General features: G+C 40.4%; 2 protein-coding genes across 10 annotated transcripts in view; both read right to left on the reverse strand.

Moving 5' to 3' along the window:
• phactr4b (phosphatase and actin regulator 4b) overlaps positions 1-17,380 on the reverse strand; it is a 26,055-nt gene extending 8,675 nt beyond the window's left edge. Inside the window, exons 1-6 of one of the 8 annotated variants that reach the window (XM_017038150.2) lie at positions 17,212-17,380; positions 11,003-11,106; positions 10,224-10,268; positions 3,511-3,675; positions 3,091-3,171; positions 1,810-2,331 (exon numbers count right to left, since the gene is read on the reverse strand). In XM_017038150.2, coding sequence (XP_016893639.1) covers positions 1,810-2,331; positions 3,091-3,171; positions 3,511-3,675; positions 10,224-10,236 — 781 coding nt within the window. In that variant the 5' untranslated portion in view covers positions 10,237-10,268; positions 11,003-11,106; positions 17,212-17,380. Of the gene's footprint in view, positions 1-1,809; positions 2,332-3,090; positions 3,172-3,510; positions 3,676-5,288; positions 5,931-7,698; positions 8,020-10,223; positions 10,269-11,002; positions 11,107-12,889; positions 12,911-15,636; positions 16,146-17,127; positions 17,191-17,211 lie in introns of those variants that run through there. The other 7 variants (XM_017038153.2, XM_017038151.2, XM_017038154.2 and 4 more) reach the window with 7 other exon arrangements.
• A 3,873-nt stretch (positions 17,381-21,253) lies between these two features.
• LOC103388547 (endothelin-2) lies at positions 21,254-26,690 on the reverse strand. Of its 2 annotated transcripts, none has more exons than XM_017037720.2 (5): positions 25,610-26,690; positions 24,950-25,109; positions 23,889-24,002; positions 23,435-23,476; positions 21,254-23,341 (listed from the first exon to the last, which is right to left on the reverse strand). In XM_017037720.2, exons 1-5 carry the CDS (start codon positions 25,665-25,667, stop codon positions 23,260-23,262), a joined length of 456 nt encoding a protein of 151 aa, XP_016893209.1. In that variant the 5' UTR covers positions 25,668-26,690; the 3' UTR covers positions 21,254-23,259. The 2 variants fall into 2 exon arrangements, with proteins under 2 accessions (XP_016893209.1, XP_008321815.1); XM_008323593.3 differs by having other exon boundaries at positions 21,254-23,338; positions 25,610-26,685.
• Between the last annotated feature and the right edge of the window lie 844 nt (positions 26,691-27,534).

Genomic DNA, 27,534 nt, shown 5'->3' on the forward strand with positions numbered 1-27,534 from the left:
AGCAGGGCCCATCAGCCATTTTGGAGGCATGATAGTCTGTTTAGGTGGCAGAGGTTCACGCAGGGTATTGTGCAGGGCTTCCTGGTCAGGATCATAATGGCTGTCTGACTCTATAAACAAACAAACCACAAGGGGGAGGAAATGCTTATTTGACCTCAATGACCCCTGAGATAGAGTATGAGGGTGTTTTAGTAAACACACAGAGCATGTACAGTAGCTCCCTCTTCAGATCATGTTTAGTTGGCTATAAAAGCAGTTTAAAAACACAACAGACAACGGTCTGTGAAGTGACTGTATAGAGACGATATGAGCGTTTTAATCAAGTTTTTTTTCAATCAAGTCTCGATCCCTACAGACAATTCATTACACACTACCACACACACCCTCTGTGTCTACTTAAGGAGGAGTCTGTTTCTTTTCTCATTCACTGTAAACATTTCCTAATTAATAAACATTTCACTCTAGGAACAGAGCCATTTTCTGCTCCCTCACCATTGCACTATGTGATATCACTTGCTTGAGAATTGCACTACATCTACAGATCAGCTACAAAGACAAACAGAGGAGGCATCTGCAATCACCACCAAAGACCAACCTCCCCTGTCCACTCTAATCCACCTCCACAAACCACTGCTGCTGCGGCTCCCACACAACTCCTCAGGGCTTTTGATTTGAAACTGAGGATTTTCTTTTATTTTCTAATGGGCCTTCGCAGTGATGACATCACAAAACCAAATAGGAAATAAATGATGAGACAATATGAGCTAGAACAATGAAGAGGACAAAGTGAAAAAAACAAAAGGTCAGAAAACAGATGTGAAAATCATAAGAGAGAGAGAGAGAGAGAGAGGGAGGGAGGAAGAGCAGAGCAGCTTCAGACAGAGAGAGTTTTTTCATATTTAAAAATATTCAGGCTGAGTTTTGTTTTTTTCAAATTTGTGATCAAGTTGTTGATCAAGAAAAACCACACAATCTAAAATATTCATATTAATGGTACTTGTGGGTTGTACAGCATGACAAAATATGTCACTTGACTTACATGCACCAATTCATTTTTGGCTTTTAAAAGCCAAAATGTGGACACAAGGCTTTGGGCCAAACCTAAACCAAAGGTAAACATTTTCAGTCTGTATCCCCGAAAAGACCTGCCCACATCCAGGATACCAGATACGATAAATCTGGAAACCCATTGCAGTATATGGGCCAAGTGAACTGAGTGGTGTTGTGATGTCTCTGGTCTGGACCAATTGGTCAACATGATAATTCTCATTTTCACATCCAAGTCAAATGACTTTGCATAGTCCTGATGCTGTTGCAAGTGAGAACTGTTATTTCATAAACGTGAAGAGCCAAACATAGTTTTAGGATTGTGTAAACTGAAGCTAAAATGGAAACGTACTTGGAATGACTTATGATCAAACATCTTGCTGCTCCAAATGTAAAGGTTTAAGAAAATCTGAACTGCCTGAACCGACACTGTTAGCATCAAAGGACAGTAATGGGTTTGGTGATTGTGACACATTAATTAGGAGAAGGGAAGAGAGGACGATTTATTCCCTCATGTGCCTGAATAAGAAACATAGCTGGAGCAGGGCCGCAGGGAGCCGACAGAAGCCTATCTATATCTGGAAAGACAGTGACAATGAGAAGGAAAGTGTAGGAAAATATACAGAGGCTGAAGAATCACTGGCTCAGTTAAATAAGCATAAAGGAAACCAATGTTTTGAAAGACATGTTACTTCATCTTTGTCAGTAAATTTCAACAGGAACATTGTGATGACAGGCTTTTAGATTTGGCAGGCGACTCACCTCTGTGAGCTCTGCCCTCCTCCACAGATGCATGTCGAGGGAGCGCAGGCTTCCAGTCTGCTTCCAAGGGTCTGCTCCGTCTGCCCTCCTCAGATGGAGCCTTCTGCAGCCCGGGTCTTTTTTGTCCGTCCTCCGGATGAAGTCGGCCTCCTCGTCTGCCCTCCTCCATCTGGTTGTGGAGCTGGCCCTGCCAGGCCATGTTAGATTTCCACTCGCCCTCACCGTGTGAACGCATCCCCATCCCTCCGCCACCTCGCCGCCCATCCTCATGCATTCCTGTGCCTCTGGAACACAGCACTCCACGTCTGTCCCCATCTGATGGATGGCGGCCTTTGCGGTCTTCTGTGTGGCTGAGCCAGGCCGGGTTCACCCTAAAGTCCGACTCTAAGGGGAGTTGAGTGCACGGGCTCCTGCCACTGTTGACCCCTCCTGCCCCAACACCACCAACCCCAGCACTCACAGGGAGTGTGTGTCCATTCTTTACGTAGGGCTGCTTGGTGCTTTGGGTGTCAGTATCTGCATCTTGAAATTAAAAAGTATTTTATTTAGCCTGGGTTTCACACAAAAAACTTGTAGTGCATACATATTTTAGATATCAAATGGACTTTTTTAAAAACACTTTGTTTGATTGTGTAAAGTGTTGAACCATAAACCATTTTATGGAATTTATATGTTGTACACATAAATAGAAATAATAAAAAAAAAGTTCTGCACAAAGTTCTGAGCACAGCTATTTTTTTTCCATCTACCCACATATTATTAGCAAACCCTCTGGGTAATTTAAAGTTTGGAATCAAACAATTTTGTCAGTAATATACAACCGCACTATATTCTGATTCACAGCCAGGATGTTAAAAAGTCTCAACTTATCATACAGTAAAAAAAAATTAAAGAAAAGAAAAATACCCATAACTCCAGCTTGTGTTTGTCTGTGTGATAAAGGAACAGCTGTAGGTTTTAATAAATGCGTCTGCTACAGCAGGACGAGAACACGTGCACACTCCCCTCCCAAAGCTATTCTGCTGCAGGGCACGATTCGTTCTACTTTCCTCCGCTCAGGAGAGTGGCATTCCATTTTAAACAGACATAACATTACAAAAAAACTGCAAGGTGAAAACAAATTTGCCTTTTCAGAAAAAAATATGTCTGAGACTCCTGGTGGACAGCAGGACAGTGTTCCTGTATTGATGACTTAACTGTACTGTCTGTGTGGGTGTGACGGCCTAAGGGTGCAGAAAGCAGAGTGTACAGAGATCTGATGAATCACAGAGGCACTCTCACCATTTTCCGAGACCTCCTTCAGCACTCCCTGCTCTATGAGCTCCTGACGTGTGCGCCTCGTCGACATCTTTCTCTCCAGCTCTGTCATCAATAAATGGAATTTAGGTTACATGCTCAGTTTGCTGTTGTACGTTTAAAATGTGGCCCTCGTTTAAGGTGAGTGGATGAGCTAATGCTCTGCAATTCAATGACAAAAGTTAAGAAATTTATCTGCAGCTCCAACTCATCGTCTCACTGAAGGTGGACTTAAAAATGAGGTGAGAGCAGAAGGCTGTGACTTCCAGACGGGAAAGTTGCTGAGGAATTCTGATGAAAGCTGAATGTAACCGATATGAGCTGATACAACCGCTGAGGAAGGAGGATGAGGTGCCGGGGAGCGGGGGGGAATTCTTTTGAACAATGACCTCAACAAACACAAACCTTCAGATGTTTCCTTGAACTTCTCGCTGCTTTTCTTCTTCCGCCACTTCCAGGGCTTGAAGATCTTGCCAAGGGTAGAGAACTTGCCCTTACGCTTCGGAGTGCTGTCCCCTGTGCTGCCCCCCTCACCCACCATTGTGCTGTGGTGCTGCTCATTTTCATCATCTAAACAACAGAAGGAAAAAAATACAGTCAGTGTGAGTGTGTCAGTGTATCCTGGTAAACATAAATATATAATATAAATATCTCTCTAACTCATACACGACTGTTGACAGAAATAGGCAGACAGAAACGGCAGAGGTGAGGAAACAGTTCACTGACGCTGGGATCCATGAGCAGCTGAAACATTACAGAATGTTTCTGCTCTAAATGAACTCATTTGCTGCCACTGCAAAGAAGCCTGTGATCATTATGGTTGTTGTTATGTTTAGCCGTTAGCTCTCGGGATCTGAACGTGCTTTGGCAGGGTGATGCTGTGGACTCCTCCACACATCCACAGTTAACAGGGGAGCTCTAATGCTGGCCTTTAGCCAGCATCTCTCACTGTCAAGTGCTCACATTCCTTGGCTGGATGGACACTACTGCCTTATCTGCCTTTTAGCCCTCAGTGCCTCTCCACAGAGGGGAGGCACACACATGGAAGCAATCACACAGTGGCAGGAAAAGCATCAATTGATGCATCCATTTAAACAACCATGTCGCAAACCTTGGAAAAAAAACCCCAACAACAACAACACGGGATTATTATTAGGAGATCCAACCTCAAGTAGTCCATTATACAGGTTGTCATGGTTACATAGCCTAGGTTATGTAATTGACAGGCCAATTGACTGGGTGCTGAGCTCCAAGAGGTACTAGCAGTAGCTCTCAATGCAGCAGCTGCTGGACTCTGCCAACATATTAACTCATTTACTCTGTTTAAAACATTCAAGGCACTGAACTCACAGGACGCCTCAAACACAACGGTGGCTTAGCATAACGTCAACACTTTTGTGGACAGCAAAAGACAATAAATGACAAAGGAAGTACATATAGGAGCACGCCATTTGTGACTTCTTGTTCATTAACATAGAGGAAGTAAGTGTCTGCTACAGAGAGGTGAGACTTCCAGCATCGAGCATATTGACATTTAAACTAAGTTGATGGTAGTTGTTAACCCACAGGCACAGTAGGTCAATGGGGTTTGATGCTGAAGGACTCTAGAGCTTTGTCAAAGGCCACTGGGAGTCATAAAACTGAGCAGTGATCACAAATCCTAAATAAAGTCCTACGTGAAGGATCCTCTGTCTCCCTCTGTCCCTCTTACTGTCTTTAAACATGAATGTTCTAAGTACCGTAGCTCTGCCATTTGACAAGTATAAATCATTAATAAAGATAATAAAGAGATACATTTTAATTATCTAGACATAACAACAGATAATTAAGCATTAAAATACCTCATTTACAGGCTGTCTAGATGAGAGGGACCAAGTAATTATTTATGCTTCTAGTTACCATGTGTTACTTTCCTTAACCTAAGACTTCACCAAATTCTTAAAAACTCTAGTGTGAAGCTGACTCCCAAAATACGTCATGGTCACTTCCCAGTCGATCAATTTAAGGCTTCAAAAGACCAGTGATGAGTACTGTAGGCTTTGAATCTACAGTCTGAGGAAAATCCCTTAAAGTTTCAGTTTTATATTAGGTGCCATATAATCATGTATGGGTGAATCTTTTAATGTCTTGTAGAAACTGAAAGCTAGCTATTTCTGAAAAAACTGCCTCTAAAATCATGTTACCTGAAAGGTTGGTGTTGAGTGTCCAGCTTGCATGGTAATGAGACTTAAAACAACATGCCATGAGGAAATGGGGAACATTTGTCAATCCAAAAAAACTGGCCGGTTTATATCTCAACAATTAAAAAAATAAAAATAAAAAAGGAAACGGAAAACTGGGAGAAACTAAAAATGGAAGTGTCCAGATCCCCAAGAACATATCACCACTGTAGAAATCCAGCTTAACTTGGCACAGCAAAGACCCAAGGATTCAAAAGAGCCACCATAGCATCCAGATAAAGAAGAGCTTTAGTCATCTTTTTGGTGATCCTGACGTTCTCCACACTGCAGACTGTTCTGACACAGCTGAAGTGAAGTAGAGCAGGATAAAAGCTGTCGGTGCCAGGCCTGCACACATCCACGTTAGTGCGGTCGACTCAGCGCAGAGCAGGAGGCATCCATTTGGAAAAGATGAAAATTCATGTCCTTGGATTTTTTTGTGTGCATCCACCCAACTATAAAATGTGTCAAATTGCAGACACAAATGATATCAGTAAAGGCAATTGTCGGTCAGCTCAAAAGTGTTTTTCACAGCAACAAAGAACAGCCCTCCAACTTGTCATTGCTTCAGCCACGGTGAGATGAAGGTCTCACAGCTGTGTCACTGTGGGAATGAGAGTAAAGGGCAAATAAAGCTACAAAAGTGAGCAAAAGTACAGGACTTATGGAGAGGAGGGGGAAGCCTGGAAACACAGGGAGGAAACAGCACTCCACCCTGACTCTGCGGCCGAGAACAAAGACAGCCTCTTCCCCTCTCGTACCACAACACAGTCAGCTGTACAGCTGGAGGAAACACTAATGGACGATGAGACACAGTGGCAAAAGTAAATATGATTAAGTCAGACACTGTTGATATAATATGCTAAATGTTTTTATTCACAACAAAGGCCGGTCCAGAATCTCGGTCATGCTGTGTAATCAGCAGCTTTGCCAAGATAAGATATACCAGTCAGGAAACATGGGGGCGTGGGACAGTGTGGGTGCCCTGACGTAGCCCTACACATGAAGACACACCTACTGCTCTCTCAAACATGCCCCACCGACAGACCTGCCTCTAACCTCATGACTCAGTGGGTCAGGGCAGCAGCACTTCACTCTGGTGGTTAAAGATAATTGCTTTTTTTAAATGAACCCCAGCGCTCATCACCAACCAGCCAATTCATAGCAAACCTCCCATTAACTTATATAAGACACTCACTTCCACTGGTTGGAATGATTGGGAAATATCACCTCATTATAACCTTAATCTTTGCAAAGACTGGTTATAAAATCGAATCTATTTAAACGAGTGGTCTCCACAGGACTGCATTACTGGGATTGAATACTTACAATTTAACCACAGCAATAATAGAAAAGACATTTGTTTAATGCATTCACAATTTCATTATCTACATTAATTTTTACTCCATATTCCGAATATTAAAAATGTAATTCAACAGAAAGTAGGTAGTGACTTCTGTCAGCCACTTAAGTCTATTACTATTTAAATGATATAAAGCACCCTGCTGTCTGCAGGGGGTGCTATAATTGCAGTTGTAATGCCCTGGAGTTAAAGGTTACAGTTTTATATAAACCTAATTCTGTAACTAGGACTAAACAGTTCAAAAAACACATCTGACTCAGTCATCAAGTACAGACTGATGTACTATAACCTAGGACATATACAGTATGTCAAACTCAAGGCCATCATTTAATGTAGACCAGAGACATTAACATGTATGCGGTCGTCTTAAATGGTGTCTTAACGGTTAATGGATTGGGTTAAATGCTGTGGTCAAATTACTATTCTAATTAAGCCTATGGTCAACATAAACTACATCTTGTATAATGCATGTCGATCCAGTGACCCGCCTACTGGCATCTTGACGAATAGAAAATCGACAATTACATTTGACACCACTGGCCTAGGACATCCCCTGGTCTCTAGAGCCGTACACCTCAACACTGTAGGAACCAAACTGTCCGGACCACATCCAAAACAATGAGCAATAGCAGAATTGTTTTAGTAGCACCTGTGCTAATAAACCAGGAATTATATCAATCTTTCCTCCAAAACTAAGTTGTTCAAGAAACTCCAGCATCGTTCACCTTTAGATACCATGTGTTTCCAAACTCTCAGATAGCATTTGTGTGCACTGTACAGAAAAAGCATGCATGAGAGTTTGAAAACACAGCTGTGTTTCATCCACGTGATCACACTGATTTAACATTCCTTGTGGTGAAAGTGACGGGGGCAGAAAAGAGCCAGAATACAGCAGTTTATGGTACAGCCTTCAAAGACTTTCTCTCAAAGACACTGGCACCAACAGAAGAAGTTGAACTCAACACAGAAGTGTACGGAAGACAGAGTGTTTGAGTCAGCCACAGCACTCACCCCCATCTTTGTGTTTTTGTGGGATCTGAGCTGGAGTCTCCACACCAAGGCTCTGTCCCATGATCCAGCCCCCGAGGGGCCTCGACCTGTCCTTCACCCAAAAATGTCCCCGCTACACTGGACCAATGAGCGACGCCACCTGCCTTTGTCCTCTGAAACAGTTCCTCAGACCTCCTCCACCTCAGGTCCTGTTCCTTCTGCTCTCTGTTTCTCTTGTCTTGTTCTACTCCTTTCTGTTCAGACCTTTCTCTGTCCCTCCCTCTCACAATCTCCTTAAGACCTTCCCTCCCTCCAGGAGCTGGACTCCCTTCTCTCCCCCTCTCACTGACCCTCCCTCCTTGGCTCACAGCACAGGTCAGCATTCAGTGAGAGAGAGATGCCTGCCATTCCAGAGAGAAAGAAGAGTTATAGTATGTTTTCAATTTCATGTGTGGCTGTGGTATGTGGTGCATTGTGTGCATCCAGCGATGATGTGACGCATGCTATGTGGTGCAGTGGGTCTCAGGAGAACAAGAGCTCGCATGATCATAAAAACTGCTCCAGACCAACCAAAAATAAATAAATAAAAGAACATGAACACCACAGAAAAAAGTCAGACTTCAGACCACAAAGCTCCGACCACATTGTTTGTCCTGAAAAATATTGTCTCACACGCGCTGGTGTCAGTTGTTTCTAAAGCTAAGAAGAACAAGAGCAGACGGTTATGATGGAGTCGTACCCAAAGATTTGAGAAACTGTAACTGGGCAGACGGTAACAAATATGTGCAGAATGAGGCATCACTATTATTTTATTTTAACTTGAACCACTTGTATCAGCAGCACAACAGCTTGTACCAATTGTTGGGAGATGAAAAATGGGAAGAACTGTTGGTCAGGGATAAAACTGCCGTTACTGTTTGTTGACGTTTCCATCCAGGATTAAGCTACGAGTGCTGTTCAGGGGTAGCAGTGTTTATCATGCTGCTGCTCACCTCGCCTGCTGCCTCCAGACACCATTTCATGCACATTTCCAAATTTCTTTAAACATTACAAACAGTTGTGGACACATGAGAATAACGTTCGTAGGCATTTGCCAAGACGAGCTGCTCTATTCAGTGTCAGAAAACAGAGCAGAGAACAGAAAACAAAAGAAGAAGAAAAAAGTAAAAAGAGTGGACTAAACCCCTCTGTTCCTTTTCATACTTTTGATGTTGTCTTTAGAAAACCTTGCCTGACTTCTTCTTAGGGACAGGATCCAAAGAACCAAGCTGTGTCATTATTATTAATGGATTCACCAGAGTTTTGGGAGCTTTTGGCTCCATCTCAAGCTGTTTATAATGCTGAAACTAGAGAGTTGGGTATAGTTTTTTTCCTTCTTCTTTTCCTGTGCTCCATATAGAGCCTTACAGCAGGCAGATTTCCAGTGAGAGCCGAGCCAAAGCACACAACTTCAGACGTTGTTGGCTTGACCTGGAAAGCAGTCTGACCAGGCTGCTATGGCAGGTAGACAAAATGAGCAAGGTTTACACATGGACACTAGAACGTTTCTAACAGGAACAACACTTTCAAACATTCAAACAATATGAACCAATAAAATCTCTGCCTTTTTCTACTGTATGAATCAAGTTATCAAGAACGAATATTCCACGACACACCAACCACCTCAGAAATGTTGGTCTGGCGTCACAAAAATGTGTCATCTTGACCATGTTGATTTATCTCAATTAAGTATAAGGTACCTTAATTAATTATGAATACATTATTCACGATTGATTGTGATAAATCTACTGTTCATATTAAAAATGCCATTAGATGCTCATTAAACTTCTGTTGACATTAACAGTGACAGCTCACAGTCACTAAATGTAAATAAATGAAGCAGTTCCTGGTGTAAATATCATTACATTTTCCAGAAAAATTAAAGTAATCCTAAACATGCTTAACTGTTTAAGAAATATCACACTTAAAATAAAATGCTTAACTGTTTAAGAAATATCACACTTTCACATTATACATAAAACGAAGAAAAGAGTAAACTTTTATTTTGAAGTCATTAAGCCGCTGTTGTGAGGGATGCTGTCAGTCATGAAAGACAGCTTGTAATTGTTAAAGTAAAGAGCTTCTTAACTACTTCACTGTCAGATGGATTTCACCAGAGGAAATTAATCAAACAAAGAGCCCAATGTGATCAATCACAATCACCATAAAATATCTGCCTCATCACAACACACAGAGAGCAACTTCAGCTGACATTGAACAGATACTGTACTTAGGCATATCTGGTTTAACGTATTACACACTGACAAATACTGACAAGGGAAAAACCCTGAAATAACATGAAATGGGAAACCGATCCTGACTGAAGCAGCAAAGTGAAGAAGATATATGTACGCATGACGTCCTAAGAGGCTCATAAAAAAAAAAGCGTGAGGCCAGACAGAGCTCATAAACACTGTGAATGTACAGCGAGATGAGTGGATCCACAGCTCTTTTCACAGCATTAACACTGCACTTAACAAAACCACAACGAGCAACTTGGTACTCACCGCGATTTTCCATTACAGAGTCTGAGGCACAGCAGTCCACGGTTCCTGAAAAACAGAATTTCAGAGCATCAGTGCCACTTGAGGATGTGAACTGTGACTCTTTCACTTTCAGAGCGGTAACAGTTTACAAGAAGCTAATTTAATTCTAATTTCTTAACATTTTTAGCATTTAGCTAACATACATACAATCTTTTGAAACAATACTTCAGCAGACAATTTCCTCTCCCTCACAATGATGCACAAATGTTTCCCTTTAGAGTACCGAGTACTTCAAAACATAACATTATATAATACAAGAGTACTTTTAAGTTAATATACTTTAAAAATAAACATATTTGAAGAATGGTGGTTAGAACTGTTGCCTTACCCTCGTTGTAGATTGGACAGTTGTATCCCCCCAATATGGATTGAATGTTAAAAAATTCAAACCATATTGCTTATAAACTCCAGAGAAATGTATTTAAAACTTCCTAAAATTCCTATAAGAAAATTCCTACAAAAATAATATTGTAACTCAGAGCACTTTTCCCAGTGTAGGAAACATAAAGACAATTTTAAATTAAAATGTTCCTTTCTACACACCTATAGGGGCCACAGAGCTAGCCTTGCTGCTATATCATCCTATGTTATGATGACGCTGTCATACGTTGCGGTGCCCCAGATTCCCTAATTGTTTTCGACATCACTCCTATTGTCAGAATCTTCCCACACATTAAATGGACAGTCAGTGCTGTGTTCATGGCTTTACAGTGAGTGTAGAAATATAATCATGCACATACACAGTAAAAAGTCATGGATGGAGTTGGGTAGGTAGCAGTGTAACAGTCTTCACTCAGGTCCTCCGATGAAGATGACGGTGGCAGCTCCTGCCATTTTAACCCCTCTGAAAAACAAGAAAAGAAAGTTCAGCGACCTCTAACCATTAAATGACGACAAAGACTAGAACTTGCAAAGATTTGACATAAAACTCAACACAAACAGCAATCACTATATAACTCCCCTGATTCAGCCAGACATTGCAGCAAACATGGATGAAACACTGATACTGACACAACTGACAAATGTGACAAAAGAGTGATGTGTGAATAGGTTTTTGATCCGTCCTGATGGTAGTGTTAAACATCGTGAGAAGCACTCAGACTTTCAGTTCCATCTGGGCATTGTTCAAACAGCACCAGCTCATCCAAACACTTCCTCAGTGGTGGCAGTTAAATGATTCATTTCATAACAACAAAATATATCTTTTTACCAAGATACTACACACAAGAGACATTCATGCCAACAATGGATGTTTTCTGTAGTAAAGGTACTAATCGTACAGGCACTGTGATCCATTTTCCCACAAAAAACATTTTTGTTGCAGTGTTTTATTTCATCCCTGGGCTTTTTTTTATTGTGTTTGACTTTGGGTACTTTCCATTCAATTATTAGGCTGAAGTCTATAATTTAGGACAAAAGCAAGTACAAGCAGTGTTGAAAGTTAGAGGCATAAATTCAACATGTGGATCTTCCTTTTGTTAAAACTTCTGAGTTTTGATTTGAGACTAGGGACAACAAGAACCATGCTGCTGGAGAGCCCTAGGGCGAGAAAGCAATACAGAAATTTGAGTATAGAGTGATTTCAGTTTGGAGAGGTTTGACAGAGATTCTTCAACACAACTTTGCGAGAGGATTTCTGAGGGGAAAAACGGCTATGAAAATAAAAACACAACTGAGGTACTGTACATGAACGGGCATTTTATTAAAATGATCAGTTGTTTGTCTACATGTCAGTCTGGATCTATTCTATTTAATTTGTAGGCAAAGTGACAAACTATATTTTGTGTCATGCATACAAATAAATAAGAACTTGATTGATCTGACAACTGTTTGACCATAGCTATTATATACAGTTGTAGCTATTTTGAGTTTAAGTTTAACCATAATATTCAAATTTAGCCTAAGAGATTAAAAACAGAGTCAAAGTCTCTGCTCACTGCAATTAAAAACAACATTTCTTTTGATAAAACAACAAAATGCAAAATCACTGCCCAAAAAAACAGTCTCTGTTGGAGTATTTGAAAATTAAACCCAATTCAAAGCCACTATAAATGTGACCACAGCATTCCTGACTTCTTCTTCTACCATGGATGTAATTGCTATGTAATCCTTCTGGTGGTCTAATGGACCCTCACATCCTCTGACATTTCAATAAATTACTGGTCTAATCAAACTGCAGCGCTGCTGTCCCTCAGGCTACTGTTAACGTTGTAATAAATGGAGACGGATTCGAGCAAAAGGCCCCTCCAGACGGTGATGGAGTCCAGACTGATGTCCAGACTGGAGCCTTTGACTTCATTACTGATGTGATCAATGACCGTTCACCTGCTCTATCTGCCTGGAACACAATGGCAAATGTAGGGCTTTGTGATAAACAACTGGAGCTCAACATTACTGTTTTCTTCCCCTTTACCTCGTTTAGGACAATTATTAACATGGTCAAGGGTGAACTTCTCTATCAAAAGAAGAAGGACATGCAACGACATTTACACTAATAGTGCTGCCTGAAATGAACTGGACTAAACTAGTCTGTCCTGGAGACAGTCACAGCTATTGGACAGGATCGATGTTGTCTAGTGTGTTCCTAAAATATCCCACCTGACTGCTGCATAAATAAGTTAAAATACCTGGGACACACTGGAGATGGATTTTGTAAGTCCTAACGGAGAGGAGGAAACCCTAACGGCAGTTTAAGGAGTCAGATGCATCTGTGGTCGGAGATGACATTTTTTACACTCCCGCCCATCACCACAGCCTTGGCTGAGTGGTGAGTGTGTTTCCCTCCACACAGGCAAAGAAAAAATATCTCTGGTGTCTGAAAGTAAGAGCAGATCTGAGGCAATGAGGGGGCCGAGGTGCAAATGTAGAGAATGTTCCATCACTTTAGGCATAGCGGGGTACGTTATTTCTGCACATCACACACACAGGGACACATACTCACCTTCCTGTACGTCACCAGTAATCCAGTGATCAAAACGATCAAATATTAGTTGCTTTTACTTGCCGTTTGTTTTCAGGCTCACAGCCAGTCCTAGAATAGATCCATAAAAAGGATGTTGGTGGCCTGGTTCCTTTTTTGAGTTGTTAACCCTCTCCAAGCTCTCTGCCCTATAACACGTCACTGTACAGAGCCTGTCCAAACTGCGCAGGACCTCTGTCACTCTTTATACCCATCAAACTATACATTCACACTGTATCAAATGAATTAAGGAAATCAGAATACACCGTTGATTAATGACAACAGTCTTTATATTTATATATATTTGTAAAAATCAAGCTTTTGCCAAAAGTCACCTCAGTTCCCAGACTCATCAATCACTGTCCATGCTATTGTCTTGTCAAAACTCTGTACAGTCAGGACAAACCACCTTGTTTAAAAGGCACATTAACAAGCCACATCCTTCTGCTGGATGATAGTTTAAGGGAAGGATGATACCAACTGCTGTCCTCTTTCCAGCCTCTGTTCCACAAACTCACTTACCAGGAATAGGAGCCACCAATCAGGTATGTGAAAGTAGCCGTTAGTGCCTGCTGAGAAGTCCTGACCATATAATCTTCTGTGGAGTGCACACACCCTCAGTGGCGCACTTAGCTATCGCCGATTTAATTTCAACGGGAGCGGAAATGACAGAAGCTGGTCCAGTTATGCCATCTTTAAATAGAACTTAGCTTCTTAATCATGCAAGACCTAACATTCAGGTCGGTGGATCCCAACTTAAAACCTTTCTCTCAAACAGATTTCATTGAGGGAAACGATCAAATTAGAAACCAGTGAAAACCAAAGTCAATACTTACAGGGCTGATCCAAAAGTATCAGAAAGTTAAGTTGGTTTAGAATTCTGACGGCTTTCTGACTGCAGCGAGTATTCCAACTGCACACTCTCCCTCTCGGGTTGAATGGACAAAAGTGTCTGTTCCAAATCCAGTCTGGGTGAGCGTCATTGCCGAGCCTGCCCCAGAAAGGAACGAGTCACCACAGGGACCGGTGGCCCACTTTAACAAGGAGCCCAAAAATGCTTCTGCCTTTGCTAAACTTTCCTTCTTCAGTGTCCCTGCCTCCACCTGAGGGAGGAAAACTCAACTGCAGCCACTAACGAGAAGAGAAGGAAGAAATCATGCAACTAACGACGCAGCTTTACGATGGGAAAGCCAATTGATTATTCACACCAAGGCATGAACATGCACTGCTTCAATGCCCACTGCACATTCCTCTGAGGCAAGACTGGCAACCTCTGCTCCCTTCCACCGCTTGCGGCTACAGCCTGGAGGAGATGAAGGAGGAGGAAGAGGAGGAGGAGGAGGATGGAAGATATTGAACCATGGGTTTCTGAGGAATCTTAGGAAGACATCAGCTTCATCTGAGGTCTAAACCAAATCAATCAGACCTGGCTGACAACTTAACCATTCTGGTTGCCTCTTAATGGCCCATTAAAGAGGGCAAGCGGGGGGCTTCCAGTGAAAAGTGGAAGGAGTTCAGCTACACCACATGACACGAGACGGCATTTTTCTACCACAATGGAGAATTAGGTTGTGGAGGAATTACACCAAGCAGGGTGTCGCTGAAACACGAGGAAATGCATGTAGTGGTAGAGGAGAGGAAGCAGCCGAGTCAAACTTAATGTGATGAAAAATAATGAGTGTAATATCGTAATTTGAAACTTAATAGATTTAGTTATAAATTAAATTGCAATATTTGGGGTTAAAACAAGAACACAATGTTTTCAAAACTTCACTGCAACCGTGAGAATATAAAACTGTAACCATTAATCACAACCGATTGACTGATTCCCACACGATTAAACATTTTTGGTTTTGGTCCACAAAACAGAAATATTTACTTTACGTTGAAGCTACAATCCTCAACAAAATCACAATAAAAACAAAAAAATCTGAAACTTTGCTATGACAAAATACTCCGAAATAAATAATAGACTTTCAAAACATCAACTTTTTAACTTGTCATTCTGTCATGGATTGATCATCTTATCATTGCATCCCTAACTGGAATGCCGCTGCCAATACAAGGCATCCATCACTACTACGAACTGTCAGGAAATGTGTCAGCCTTGTCCACTGACACTCGTGACGTCAACAAATCACTATGCATTCCTTCTGTGATCCAATGTTGTGACTGTCCTTGAAGAAAGAGGAGAAATAAAATCACATATACATTCACACACATGTAGAGCTGCAGACACCCGTGTGTGTGAACGAGCGTCACTGTGAGGAAGAACAGTCGAGTGGATCCATCTTTGCCCTCACACTCCACGTCCTAATTAGATGTAAATGGAGCGTTGATTTCTAAGTGTATCGCTGAGATTAGACTAACTGTCACTTCTGACCGCGTTCCGTCCTGTAGCAGGGCACATATTACCTGGGAGGTGGAGGTGCTGGAGGTGCTGGAGGTGGCGGACCACTCGGTCTGTCGCGTGAGAAGCATTAAATCACACAGCAGTTACTCCGGGTTTACGAGCTGAGACACCGAGCCGCTAGGGTAAAGAGAAAGAGTAACACAGACATCTCTCTCCCCCTTCTCTGTATGTGAAGACGAGGCCATAGTTAAGTCCGCCATGGAAAGTACTGCACGTTCCGGGCGTACGTTTCAAAATAAAAGCACTACAATATTACTAAAAGTAAAAGATACGTAAAGACATGTCTTCAGCAAGGTGTGTCGTTACACCTACATGGTCAACGGGGGTATTGCAGGGGGTTACATTTTTGCGTTGATTGGACATTTCTGTATATGTAGAAAGATAATATAAAGATAATATAGAGGTAAAATGCAAAGCTGCTTTACTGTTTTCAGAAATAAAGTCATTTAACAACCAGGCTGTTCCTTGAGACCAAGAAATTGTCTATAGCTATTTGACACCAGTGGCAGTGTCACATGGTTCTGACCTTAGTCAGGCCTCTGTCAATACTGCTGTCAATCATGTCAATCAGCACATCTATTACGTACAACGTCAAATGTAAATTAAAGTGATGTGGCAGTTAGTTCACAGCCAGTTAACAGTCTGCCAAGCTTTTCCTTAAAAGCACCAGAGGAAGCTTATCACAACAGTCCTCACTTTTGTAACACTCACGCCACAAACATTCTGGTGGAAAATTGACTAACTTGAGCTGCAATGATTTTAAAAGACTTAATATGTTGATACTTTTTTTCGATTATTTAGCTTGTTGTTTAGTCTAACAAAGCAGAAACTGAAGAAATGCTTACTGAAGTTGCAACACACCAAATCAAATATCAGAGTAGTTTTGATGATCGAAACAAAGATATTCAGTTTACTATCACAAACGAGTTTTGAAAAATGACAAAAGCCGATATTACACAACTTAACTAACTTTACAAAACTTTGGAAAACAATAATAAAAATCCCAACATAGTAATAATAATAGTAATGATAATAATAAATAAAATGGCTAAAAGATGAATCGATAAAGGGTGGCGGCGTTTATATTTGAAAAGTAGTCCTGACTATCATTCTAATTCACGGGCTGCTGTTCGGTTAGTAATAGTGAACGCATCATCCGAACAGTCTCCTGCCCGGAAATCACACGCATCCTTTGTTGTGCGTGGACGCCTCTGCAGCAGAGCATCAGTGGAAAATGTTTTCATGTGGAGAAACTGCAGCAGTGATTTTTAGCAGCAAACGCGTGCACAAAAGACGCGCAGAATACGCAGCGAGGCAACAACTCGCACTGTTCTCACTGTAAATACGCCGTTTACAGCAGATACGAGCTCTTCGTATCAAGTTAGAGCTCAAGTTGTCGTATTGTCTGCGGGGAGAATCTTCCCTCCACACTTTGTGGTTTCCTAAGCTTCCTCTAGGATCTCAGCTTCCACGGCGCCGCCCTTTCCACTTACCCTCCTTCTTCTCCTCCTGCACCGCCTCCTCCTTTAACAAAATAGTAACAGCCTTGTTTAAAAATAAGCCGGTCATCTCCTTACCTCACTCTCCTCTTCTTCCAGCGCCGGCTCCAAACATTTCTACGCACTAACCGGAAACCATCCAGAGCCGAGCATGTCGGTAGCCGTAGTTCTGAGCAGAAGCTGCATCTCCTCTGCGGCAGTTACAAACGCGGCCTGTCATTGTGTTTAAAATACTTCATATCCCAGCATCCTCTGCGCCACATCCATCAGAGCTGGGTTTGGTCCAAGTGAAGAACAAATACCGCTATGTTATCAAGCTGAGTGTAAAAGTGAAGAAGAGCTGTTAAACCTCCGCTGCGTTAGATTCAGCTGGATTTTCAGCCGCGGTCATATTTGGCGCCCTGCACTACCACCCCAAACTCTTCGGCCTCCCCTCCCCCTCGTTTTTTTTAAAACACAAAAGCGCACAGTAGTTACAAATATATATATATATATATACATATGTAGACATAATAGACGTACATATGTACAGAAATAAAACAAACAAGACAAATATGTAAATTTCTCTTATTGAAAATAGAAAAGTCAAAATTCTGGACCAACAAATATTGTAATTGTTCTTTCCATTACCCCTAAACAAATCATTATTGAGGTTATTTGTTTTTATTTATTTTGTAATTCAGAGGCGGCCATGTCAAATAACCATGTATTTTTTATCAAACTAAAAAACATATTCAAGTGACCATTTTTTTCTATATGTTTTAATTGTTTACATATGCTGTATCTGTTTAATTGTGTTACGCTGTGTAAAAACAAATGCTTGTGTGTATTGACTCAAAAATGTGAAAATAATTGTTAGTTCCAGCTGTGTTAAGATGTTTTAATTTTGTAGATTACGTAAATAAAGATTGTTTTTAAGGTGGAAGGATCTGGATTACTGAATACCTTTACAGATTTGTTTTGTTTGTTTATCTTTGACGTGAATAAAAGGCATTTTATTTTCTGTTGTTTTGCTGATATTATGTGCGCGATATGTGGTTCTCACCTCAGTTTCATTAGAACTGGAAATTGTTTTGATGTCACCCGAAAGGACTATTTCTTCCAGGTTGAGTTTATGGTGTTAAGACGCCCTCTACTGGTTAATTATTGTGACTGTACCACGAGAGAAAATAATTGGTTCCAACCAATCAGCAATCGTTTTGCTTTATCCTTGAAAATCACTTTATGAGAATTAGGATAAACTTAAATTATTTTCTATTATTGTTTTAAAATTACAATTATAGTTATCTTTTGAAAAACATAAATGCAAACACATTTAAAGGATTTTTCATGAAGAAAACTAAAAAAGTATAAACAATACTTCCTCTTTACAGAACTCTTTGCTCATTGTTATAAGGTATTTGAACGACTGGACAGCCAATAATATAGTTATACACAACTATAAAATCAATGTCCTTTATAAACTTCCTGGTCAAAAGTTAATGTGGTACCTATTAAACCACAATAACATTTGTGTCTGAAATACTGATCCATAGCAGTGTTGACAGTTTATCAGGAAGTAATATTTTTTTGATGCATTAATCATTCGGCAAAAAGAATTCCTGTAAAAACAAATAATTGAAAATAGCTAAATTAAAAGAAAGAAAACATTAGCAACATTAGCATAAACATGTGATCAAAACACAAACAAACACATGTTCTACATCACAATAATGATCCTCAACAAATCCCCAAGCTTCAGGGTAACTGTAGACACTGAAACAGTGAAGAATGTGTGGTGATGACTGAACCAACCTTTCTTTAGTTAAGTTCTCTTTACACAGCTGTGTCTTTGTAAAAAACATAGTCACCTTGAAGACAACTTGTCACTATATTTTATGGAACAAATCCAAATAAATGTGACGTATTTGTACAAAAGAGGGAATTACTTTACTTTCATATGTCAAGTGTGACCTAATGTTTACTCTTTACTTTTTTCATATTGTTTTATTACTGATACCATGAAAGATGGGCTGTGGCCGTTATCTGAAGGCAAAATCAATTAACTCCTCATAAAGAGATAAGCGTTTTCCGTGGAACTGCTCTGAGGTGCCAACAAGGTGGGATGGTGTTTGGCAATATTTCTTAAAGGGAGCAACCGTCTATTTTTGATACTGCTTTGTAATAAACATTAGCCGCGGTATTATCCCTTTTTCACTGTAAGCATTTGCACTTCGGCCTTTACCTCATTAGTCACCTACTGTTAAACAGTAGGGTTTGTCCCGACTAAGGTGATATGTTGACATAAACAGATCAAGCAGCTGCTTTATTTTACGTCAAAGGAATGAGACCTCATGTCTTGGGGGTGAGGAATTGCTGCAATGCACAGCAGGGGGCAAAAAGCGCACACTTGCACTAACACAAACTAAGCCCCAACAAGGTTTATGACAAAAACATCAGGTATTTGTATGAGACGTGTGTGTACATTTAACATTCTTGGACTACAGCTGTGTGTGTCAAGTCAACAGTCAAGCTGGGAAAATAAAATAGTATTATTTTCATTTTTTATAATATAAATAATTTCTTAAAAAATGCTTTTGAATTTTAGGGACACACCATGGAAAGGTGGTTTGTGCTCTTGCTTTACAGTATTTACTCTTTTTAGGATATAGTCTCTACGAGGACTATAGGAGTATTGAAGTGGTTTTGATCACGTTCTGTGTAATATAATAAAGGGTGTTGTTTGCACAGCAGCATTATTAACTCTCTCTCTTTCTACTTTTTCTTTTAAAGGAACAGATGCCAATCAGAGCATGGTGACTTTCCTCCAAAGAAAAGAATGCTCAGTCATGGGATATGTCTCATCAGCACCAGATGTTTCTGATCCTGCACCTGCATCTTCTCTGACCCATTTTTGGTCAACGTCGACTTCTGAAGTTCGCCAAAAAAACAAATCCCCGCATGAACTCCCGGCTACAAAAGCATGAAAATCTGTCCGTTACATAACATAGCATCTGGACACATGCCAGGTAAATCCCTCTACACGACAACGTTAAAAACCATATGACTCACTGTAAACAGAAAACTTCAAAACTGGAATTCTTCAAATGTTCTGGGCTTTTTTTATTACCACAAGGAAGGTTTCTATGGCACTCATGTCTCATATGGTCTGGGAATGTAGGTTATGGCTTAATTCGGCTGTCAGTGGTGACTAAATCTGACTGTGGAATGTTTGGTAAAACAATTATTAACCATGTGTAAAACTGTGAAACCATGAGTGTTTGTTTGTCCTCCGGTGTTATCGCTGGTCAAAGTGATGATTCTGACTGAAAGTTCAGTTATGGCTTAATAAACATGCTTATCAAACCTTATTACCTCCGAAGGTTATTATACATGGTTTAACATCAATGTATTGTTATAGAGATTTTCGAGGTACTTATAAGAGAACGTTAAATGATTTTTTCTGCATCATGGTGAATATTTGATATTATTAATCACTAGGTTTTTAGGACACAGCAGGACATGACACAGGAATTAGGTCATGACATCTTCATCCTTGGCCTTTCTGGACTGTGTTCAACACTGAAGTTTACAGGAAACTGACTCACAGGGACCAGTATTTGTTATTGTTCAACCATCATTCGCTGGAGCACAATCTACTGTAGGTGTTACCAGGACACTGGACCAGAGGTAAGAAAATGCCATCACACCAAGAGGATGAGGTGAAGTAACAATTAAGCATCAGAGAGAGAACTCAGACTGAGCTCATCGTCCCTCGGTGGCAGTCTACGCATCTAAACTGCACTGGAACTCCTCTGACTTTTCTGTCTGTTTTTTTTTAGATTCACTTTTTGTCTTAAAGCTGTAAATCTTGGCCAATGATCAGTTTAGTAAAGCTTTATACATTTCCCCAAAGTTATAACTTCAGACAACCATAAGATAACTTTTTGACTTAGATTGATGTTATAATAGATGTTATTATGGCTTTGATAAGATCTATAAAATACATTTTTCATAAACATTTGACGTCACTGTTAAAAATTAACTCCAATAAGAGTCTCTCTCCCTGACTCTCCCTCTTTCTCTCTCTTTAACTTCTTGTTTATCTCTCCTCTTTTTTCTTACTCATCACCTCCTCCCTGAAAAGACTGAATCCAGTTAGAATAAAAAACATTCCTGTACGCAAGCACACCAGTTTTTTTTATTTATTTATCCCCTGAGAGACAACAGCTAAATCATCATGTCAATCAATCGTTCCCTGAAGCGTTTGACTGCAGACCCCCGCGGCTCAGACCTCGTCTACCTACGATTGTGACTCTGCTCAGACCTGTTCTGTAAAAACTGCTTTAGGGTCTCCACAAAAAGATAAATATCAGGAATGAAATGAATGCTCGGAAGCAAAAAAAAATCAACTGCCGGAAATCAGAGGTGTATGAATCTGAACTGGTCACTTTGCTACATCCTCAACCAGCACTCGGTGTCTGCAGCCCCAGCTGCTAAATCCTCAGGTGTGCACGGACAGCACACGTAGTTAGAAATCAGAGAGGAACATTGACTGACAAAGCATTTTGTGCCTCTTCCTCGGCCCCTGAGCAAAACAGCCAAATGCAGCATTCTTTCCACAGATCCCTGTGATAACACAGGCCACGCTGTCTTTGAAAAGCAGGTAAACTTATTATCACTGTGAAGCTTGAATTCCTGGACCATTCATCCATCCCAGGCCTCTGTTTGAACTTAGAAATGTGTTTGCTTGTCACACAATTGAATCACACATGCCGCCTAAGAGGATTTATTCTCCCACAAATTACTCTTCATCTTTGGTTTCTTTACTGTAATCACTTTCTTTACACAGTGCACTCGACTAAAGCAAACACAGGAGGCTGAAACTTTTAAGCCTATCAGAGAACACAGGTCAAGTTGGTGATTTATTTATTTTTATTTTTTTATAACACTGAACTGTTGTTAGATATAAAAGATTATAAGCTACAGTGTTTTCAGTTGGAGACATCAAGATAGACGTTGATGTTGTATCAACTGCACACATACACAACACAAAATGCTCTCTATTCAATGAACAACGTTCCAAATGTTTACACAGTCAAAGGTTCTACATGACTGATCTCTGGGACAGGAACTTCAGTGTTTGGGTTGTAACCCAGTTTTCTGTAGCACTTCATTACAAAAGTTATCCAATAATACACAACACCTTCTACCGGGTCAGGTGACTGAATTCAGTTGTAATTCAACCAAATCTTAATGCATACGAGGTTCCATTAGGTTGTGCGTAACCATATAGGTCAGACCTGGGCAAACTATGGCTCGTGGGCCAGCTACAGCACACTGGACTTCTAATCCGGTCTGCCACACACTGATATAAGATACAGTAAAGACTGGTGTTAATCTTTCTGTTTCATATTTCTGGTGGAGCCACTAAATGGTGGCATCTAAACTACAGAAATGTTCTTGTTAATTTTATTTAAAATATTTCACCCAGCATTCCACATCCAACCCACACTGAATCAGTCTGCCAGTCATATTGTGAACCTCATTTTGGCCTGGGAGCCAAGAAGTTTATCCACCTCAAATGAAGGTATGGGAAATATGGTTGGATGTGTAAGGGCCACATGTGGTCCACGGGCCATAATTTGATAAGGCCGTTTCTGTATGTCCTGTGTTGGTTCAACTCTGATCAGTAAAATGTCTTAAAAAATCAATTTTGATTTCAATTGTAATGGATATCTACCTTTGATAATGATGTCATCAACATTTAGACCTATCAGCTTTTCTGGATACTACAGAAGTCAGTTACCATAAAAGTACTAAACTCAAGTCCAGTACTCTAAGTGTGAAGCAGTCTTTGGTTTCACTCCTTTGTCCTACCTGGCAGTGCGAGTCAAGCACGACCACAGCACAGCATGAGTAGTAACTCATCTCTGTGCCCACCCACCACACTGGTTTCCGTGATGTGTCTATGAAACCCTGGTGTGTTTTTCCACTGTCTGCCTCCAGGTACACACAGACGTCTTTGTGGCCTCCCGGCGCCCGACACATCTTTCAGCAGCTCTTTCTCTCCCATGTTTCCATCAAAGGAGAGTCATTTGTTCAGCTGCTCGCTGTCCTCTTTATCTCTTTGATTCTTGATCGTCATCAGCCACTTTGTACGGCAAGTGTTTTTGCTATGAGCTTCAGAAGAGTCACCACTGATGAAACCTTTGACATCCTGGATCTGCTGGCACAAAAAAGTCAGTTTTATTGAAAATAGAATCCAGATATACAGTAATATCTGAGAGCATTTGGTATTTTCCTGTGATTTTAAGCTTACCTGGTGTTCTGGTCCTGCTGTCTCTGAGGTTTGATTACAGGGCTGCATAGAAGCAAATAGTCAAGTTATTCAAAACTAGTATAAATGATTGGGTTTTTTTTATGATAGTAAAAAGTCGCCCTACATGAATACAAATACTGCTAAACTGATTGCCTGACAGTCAGTAGCTTAAAAACAACAGACCCATTTTACTGTTAATAGTTCAGTGAGGGTTAAAAATGTTTCTGTTTAAACATGTGGCCTGCTTTGCCCTTCAACTACTCCACTGTTGTTTGTCATGTCATGTTTCAGTGTCTCCAGACTTCATAATCCAATATTGACCCTGCCAACCAGTCAAAATGAAAATATCCCAAAGGTTACCTGCCTTTGCAAACATGTGTAAACCCAAATCGGCCTTTGACTGATGCTGGGATGGTTTTGTTTCCGTGTCAGTATAGCTCTGGGCCGGACTCACCTGTTATGACAGAAGCTGGTGCATGATTGATCACCGGGGTTAATACAGGTGCAGCGGGTATTGGACCTTTTGCGACGGGGTACTGTGCTGCCAAGACCATAAACTGTGGTTTTACTGCAGAGGAAAGGAGAGAAAAGAGTTTTACATTCATGATAAAAGAATGGAAGACTTTGCTCTTTGATACTTTGATACACAGTCCTGTGTAATGACTCAGGATTATTTGACAGTGTTTCATTTGTGTTACACTTGCTCAGGATTATTTGACAGTGTTTCATTTTCAGTGTTACACTTCTTAAGCATAGTTAAGTTAAGTGTGAAGTACAGTGTTCCCTCTCTACATCGCGGTTCTCAGTACATCACTTTTTTTTAAATTGATCTTGCAAATTTTTCACTATATTGTGAAATATAGCCCAAAATAAACTAAAAGACGTTATAAAATAATTATTCATGCAGAAATGTTGGCTTTAAAAATGTGGGTTCCCGTTTTGAAATTGAGCACAGCATACAATGCCTCCTCGGTTTGCTATTGTTCTTATATTCTGTTCGTCACGCTGATTGGCTCATGCGTCATAGCAGCCTCGTCTGTCGGCTACTCTCTCATTCACTTCGCTCTGCGTCACCATTATACAACTCTACTGCGCAGATAATTGTGTGGGAAAGGGTTGATAACAGTGACGGGGGAGGTTCGTAAAGGGTAAATACAGTATAAACATAAATAATATAATAACTATCTCGCCTCCATTTTGCGATTTTTCCCATTTCGCAGTGTGTCTTGGAACGCAACTGCCGCAATAGGAGAGGGATCACTGCACATATAAAATGTTATGCATCACACACACAGCACATGTTTCCTGTGTTTGCGTCCTTAAATAAGTCCTTAAAGTCAGTGGAAATATATACTACATATAAACAAAGAATAGGTGTGTACCAATAACAGAGCCATGAGGTACACCGCTGAAAATAAGTGGATACAATTATTACAAATTTTCAGGTGACAGAAAGTGGTTCAGAGCAGCCATGTGTACATGTGTATGTGCAGTACATTTGGGAGTAATGATTACCTGGGTGTATTGACCCAGATGATGTCCAGGTGGCAGAAGTAGTGGCACTCAGAATCCAGCATGTTGTTACAAGCGCATCGCTTGGTTCTGATTCTCTGTTGTACTGGATGACCATCGACAGACTCTTCCTCCATCTCTTTCCTTACTGGAACTCCCAAACCTAGTCCAACACCAAGAGTCAAAGAAATCTATTACTGCTAAGCTACTTTTTTGGTAGCCTGTATTCAAATCTGTCCTGAATGAAACAAACATTATAAAGACTGTTTTTATTTATTTTTTCAACTAAAAACACATACATACATACAGATAAAACACATTTAAATATATTTCAACTGAACTTCGAATGCATTTCTGAAAAAGAAGAGGGAAAATAAGCTAATAGTGTGACACGTGTCCTGAGGTTCTTGACTTGCCTAAAAATTAAAATACAGGAAAGTACTGTGGCTGACCATACATGGTCACTAACTGTCAATCATAGGACACTGACTAATAACTGTACAGTGTGCAACAAGGACAGAGCTTCTAAAATGATTTTAAAACAACAAAAAACCAAACAACAATAAATGTAAACTTTAAATATTACTAAAGACATGGTTTCAATGACCTCTCCATTCCACATGCTTCTTAGTTGGTAAGACCTGAGAGAGAAACTGAACTCACCTTCCTGCAGTGAAGCCCAGAGAGTGATGAGCAGCAGAATGCTGACGTGAGCAGACATGGCTGTTGGCAGATGGAGCCTTCTCTGATGGAAATACTGATGTATATCTTCACACTGAGTTGTGTTTTGAATGTGTTGAAGGTGAGTGAGCTTTTTATCTCTCTTTAAAACCCCCACCCCACCCCCTTCCTCCGAATCACCTCCTGTGATGTCATGTTAATAGCCCCGCCTACTGCACTACCATGTAACCTCAGGGTGTTGGACCCTATGATACATTCCAGGGATTCTTTCCTGCTTTAGTTCTCGCTGTGACTCCATCGTCCCCTGCTGTGACACATCATATGTCTCTGGTTGTTTATTAATTGAGAATATGTCTCAAGAGACAAATGCTAAAGTGCTAACAGTGGTTTTCTGCAGGAACTCCTTCTGTGGCTAGGGCTACTGTCAGGGCACATTTACCACTGCTGTTTCAAATCTCCACTGGACTTTATTTTTAAACTGCTATTCTACAGTATATAATAATACATTTTTCCCATGCGGCACAAAAAAATGAATATATTGAAATTTGAATGGTTTTGCCCTGCAACAGCTCCACGCCCCAAACACAGCAACAATAAGTGTTTGAATATCAAGTATGGACTATCGTGACATAAAAGTGTGCAAACAACTCTTTAGGAAAAACAAACAGTGTCATGAGTCAGAGCCAGGTTCACACTGCGGCAACTGGTACAGTGAGTTTCTTTTAAGGAAAACAAGGAAGAAAAAATCTTGCAATTTAGAAACTCCAGTTTCCATAGAGACTAATCCAAAAGTGCCTGTAGAAGTCCGACACACACACACGCACACACATACACACACACACACAGGGAGGAGATGGAACAAAACGTATTATTTGCTTTTTTGCTGCAATGTTACCCAGCAATAAACCACTGGGTTGAATTTCTGTCTATTGAGGTTGAAATCATTATCATCATCATCATCTTTTAGATTACGAGCTAAAGATAATACATCTGTGCCATGATGGCCTTTAGCCAAATTTCAACGTCAAACTGATGTCTTCATGGTGACAGATGGCGGTCTGAACACCATTATATGGCCCTATTTAGTCCCTCACACTGAACAATGACCCGAGTTTGTAGGTCATTCGTGTACGTTCATTTGTCTGGCTAATCCTGTCAAAATGCAGCGCTGCTCTCAGATGACAAGATTTCACTTTAGCTCCAGCTTTATCAGTTATTAGCGGCTAATAAATAATAGACACTGAACTTTTTATTATGAAGGTGTAAATTCAGTCAAGGGTCACCCATTAGGTAAGTGGCTTCAGAGTAAGTGTTGTAAGAGGAAAGAGGTCACAAGGTTAAAGAGTCAGCGTTTCCTTGTCTGGCTGGCAGTGTAAAATAAAGTACAGAGAATAGATGAAATGGCTAGTGTGTCTATTAATGGTTTCCATTCCTCCCGCTGTTCAACAAACTCTGTTTAGGTGATGAAAGCAGGAAACTGCATTTGCTGCAAAATGTGCCATCGATTCTGTTCAGTCATAATTATGCAGATAGTTTGATTTCATTTATCTTAATTTTTTAATTTGATTTCAATTTATTTTATCCTTAGCCTTAGCTTTGTCTAATCATTTATCTTAATTTTTTAATTTGATTTTAATTTATTTTATCCTTAGCTTTGTGACTTAATGACTCTTTTAGGTAGACTTTTTGTTGAATAGAAAACAATAATAATATAAAATAAATGACTCTTTTAGGTAGACTTTTTGTTTGATAATAGTTTAATAGTAGTTTTGATAATAATAATAATTTGGCGTGCAGTGTATCCCGCCCAAGTCGCTTCTGTCTGGCTCTAGGTCTCTACCATAGAAACTGTCGCCGTCTGTCAGTCACTTTGAACTATTTTACTGTCAAACTCATCATTTTCCAGA

This window comes from Cynoglossus semilaevis, chromosome 13 (assembly GCF_000523025.1).
Source record: "Cynoglossus semilaevis isolate Cse_v1.0 chromosome 13, Cse_v1.0, whole genome shotgun sequence".
NCBI lineage: Eukaryota > Metazoa > Chordata > Actinopteri > Pleuronectiformes > Cynoglossidae > Cynoglossus > Cynoglossus semilaevis.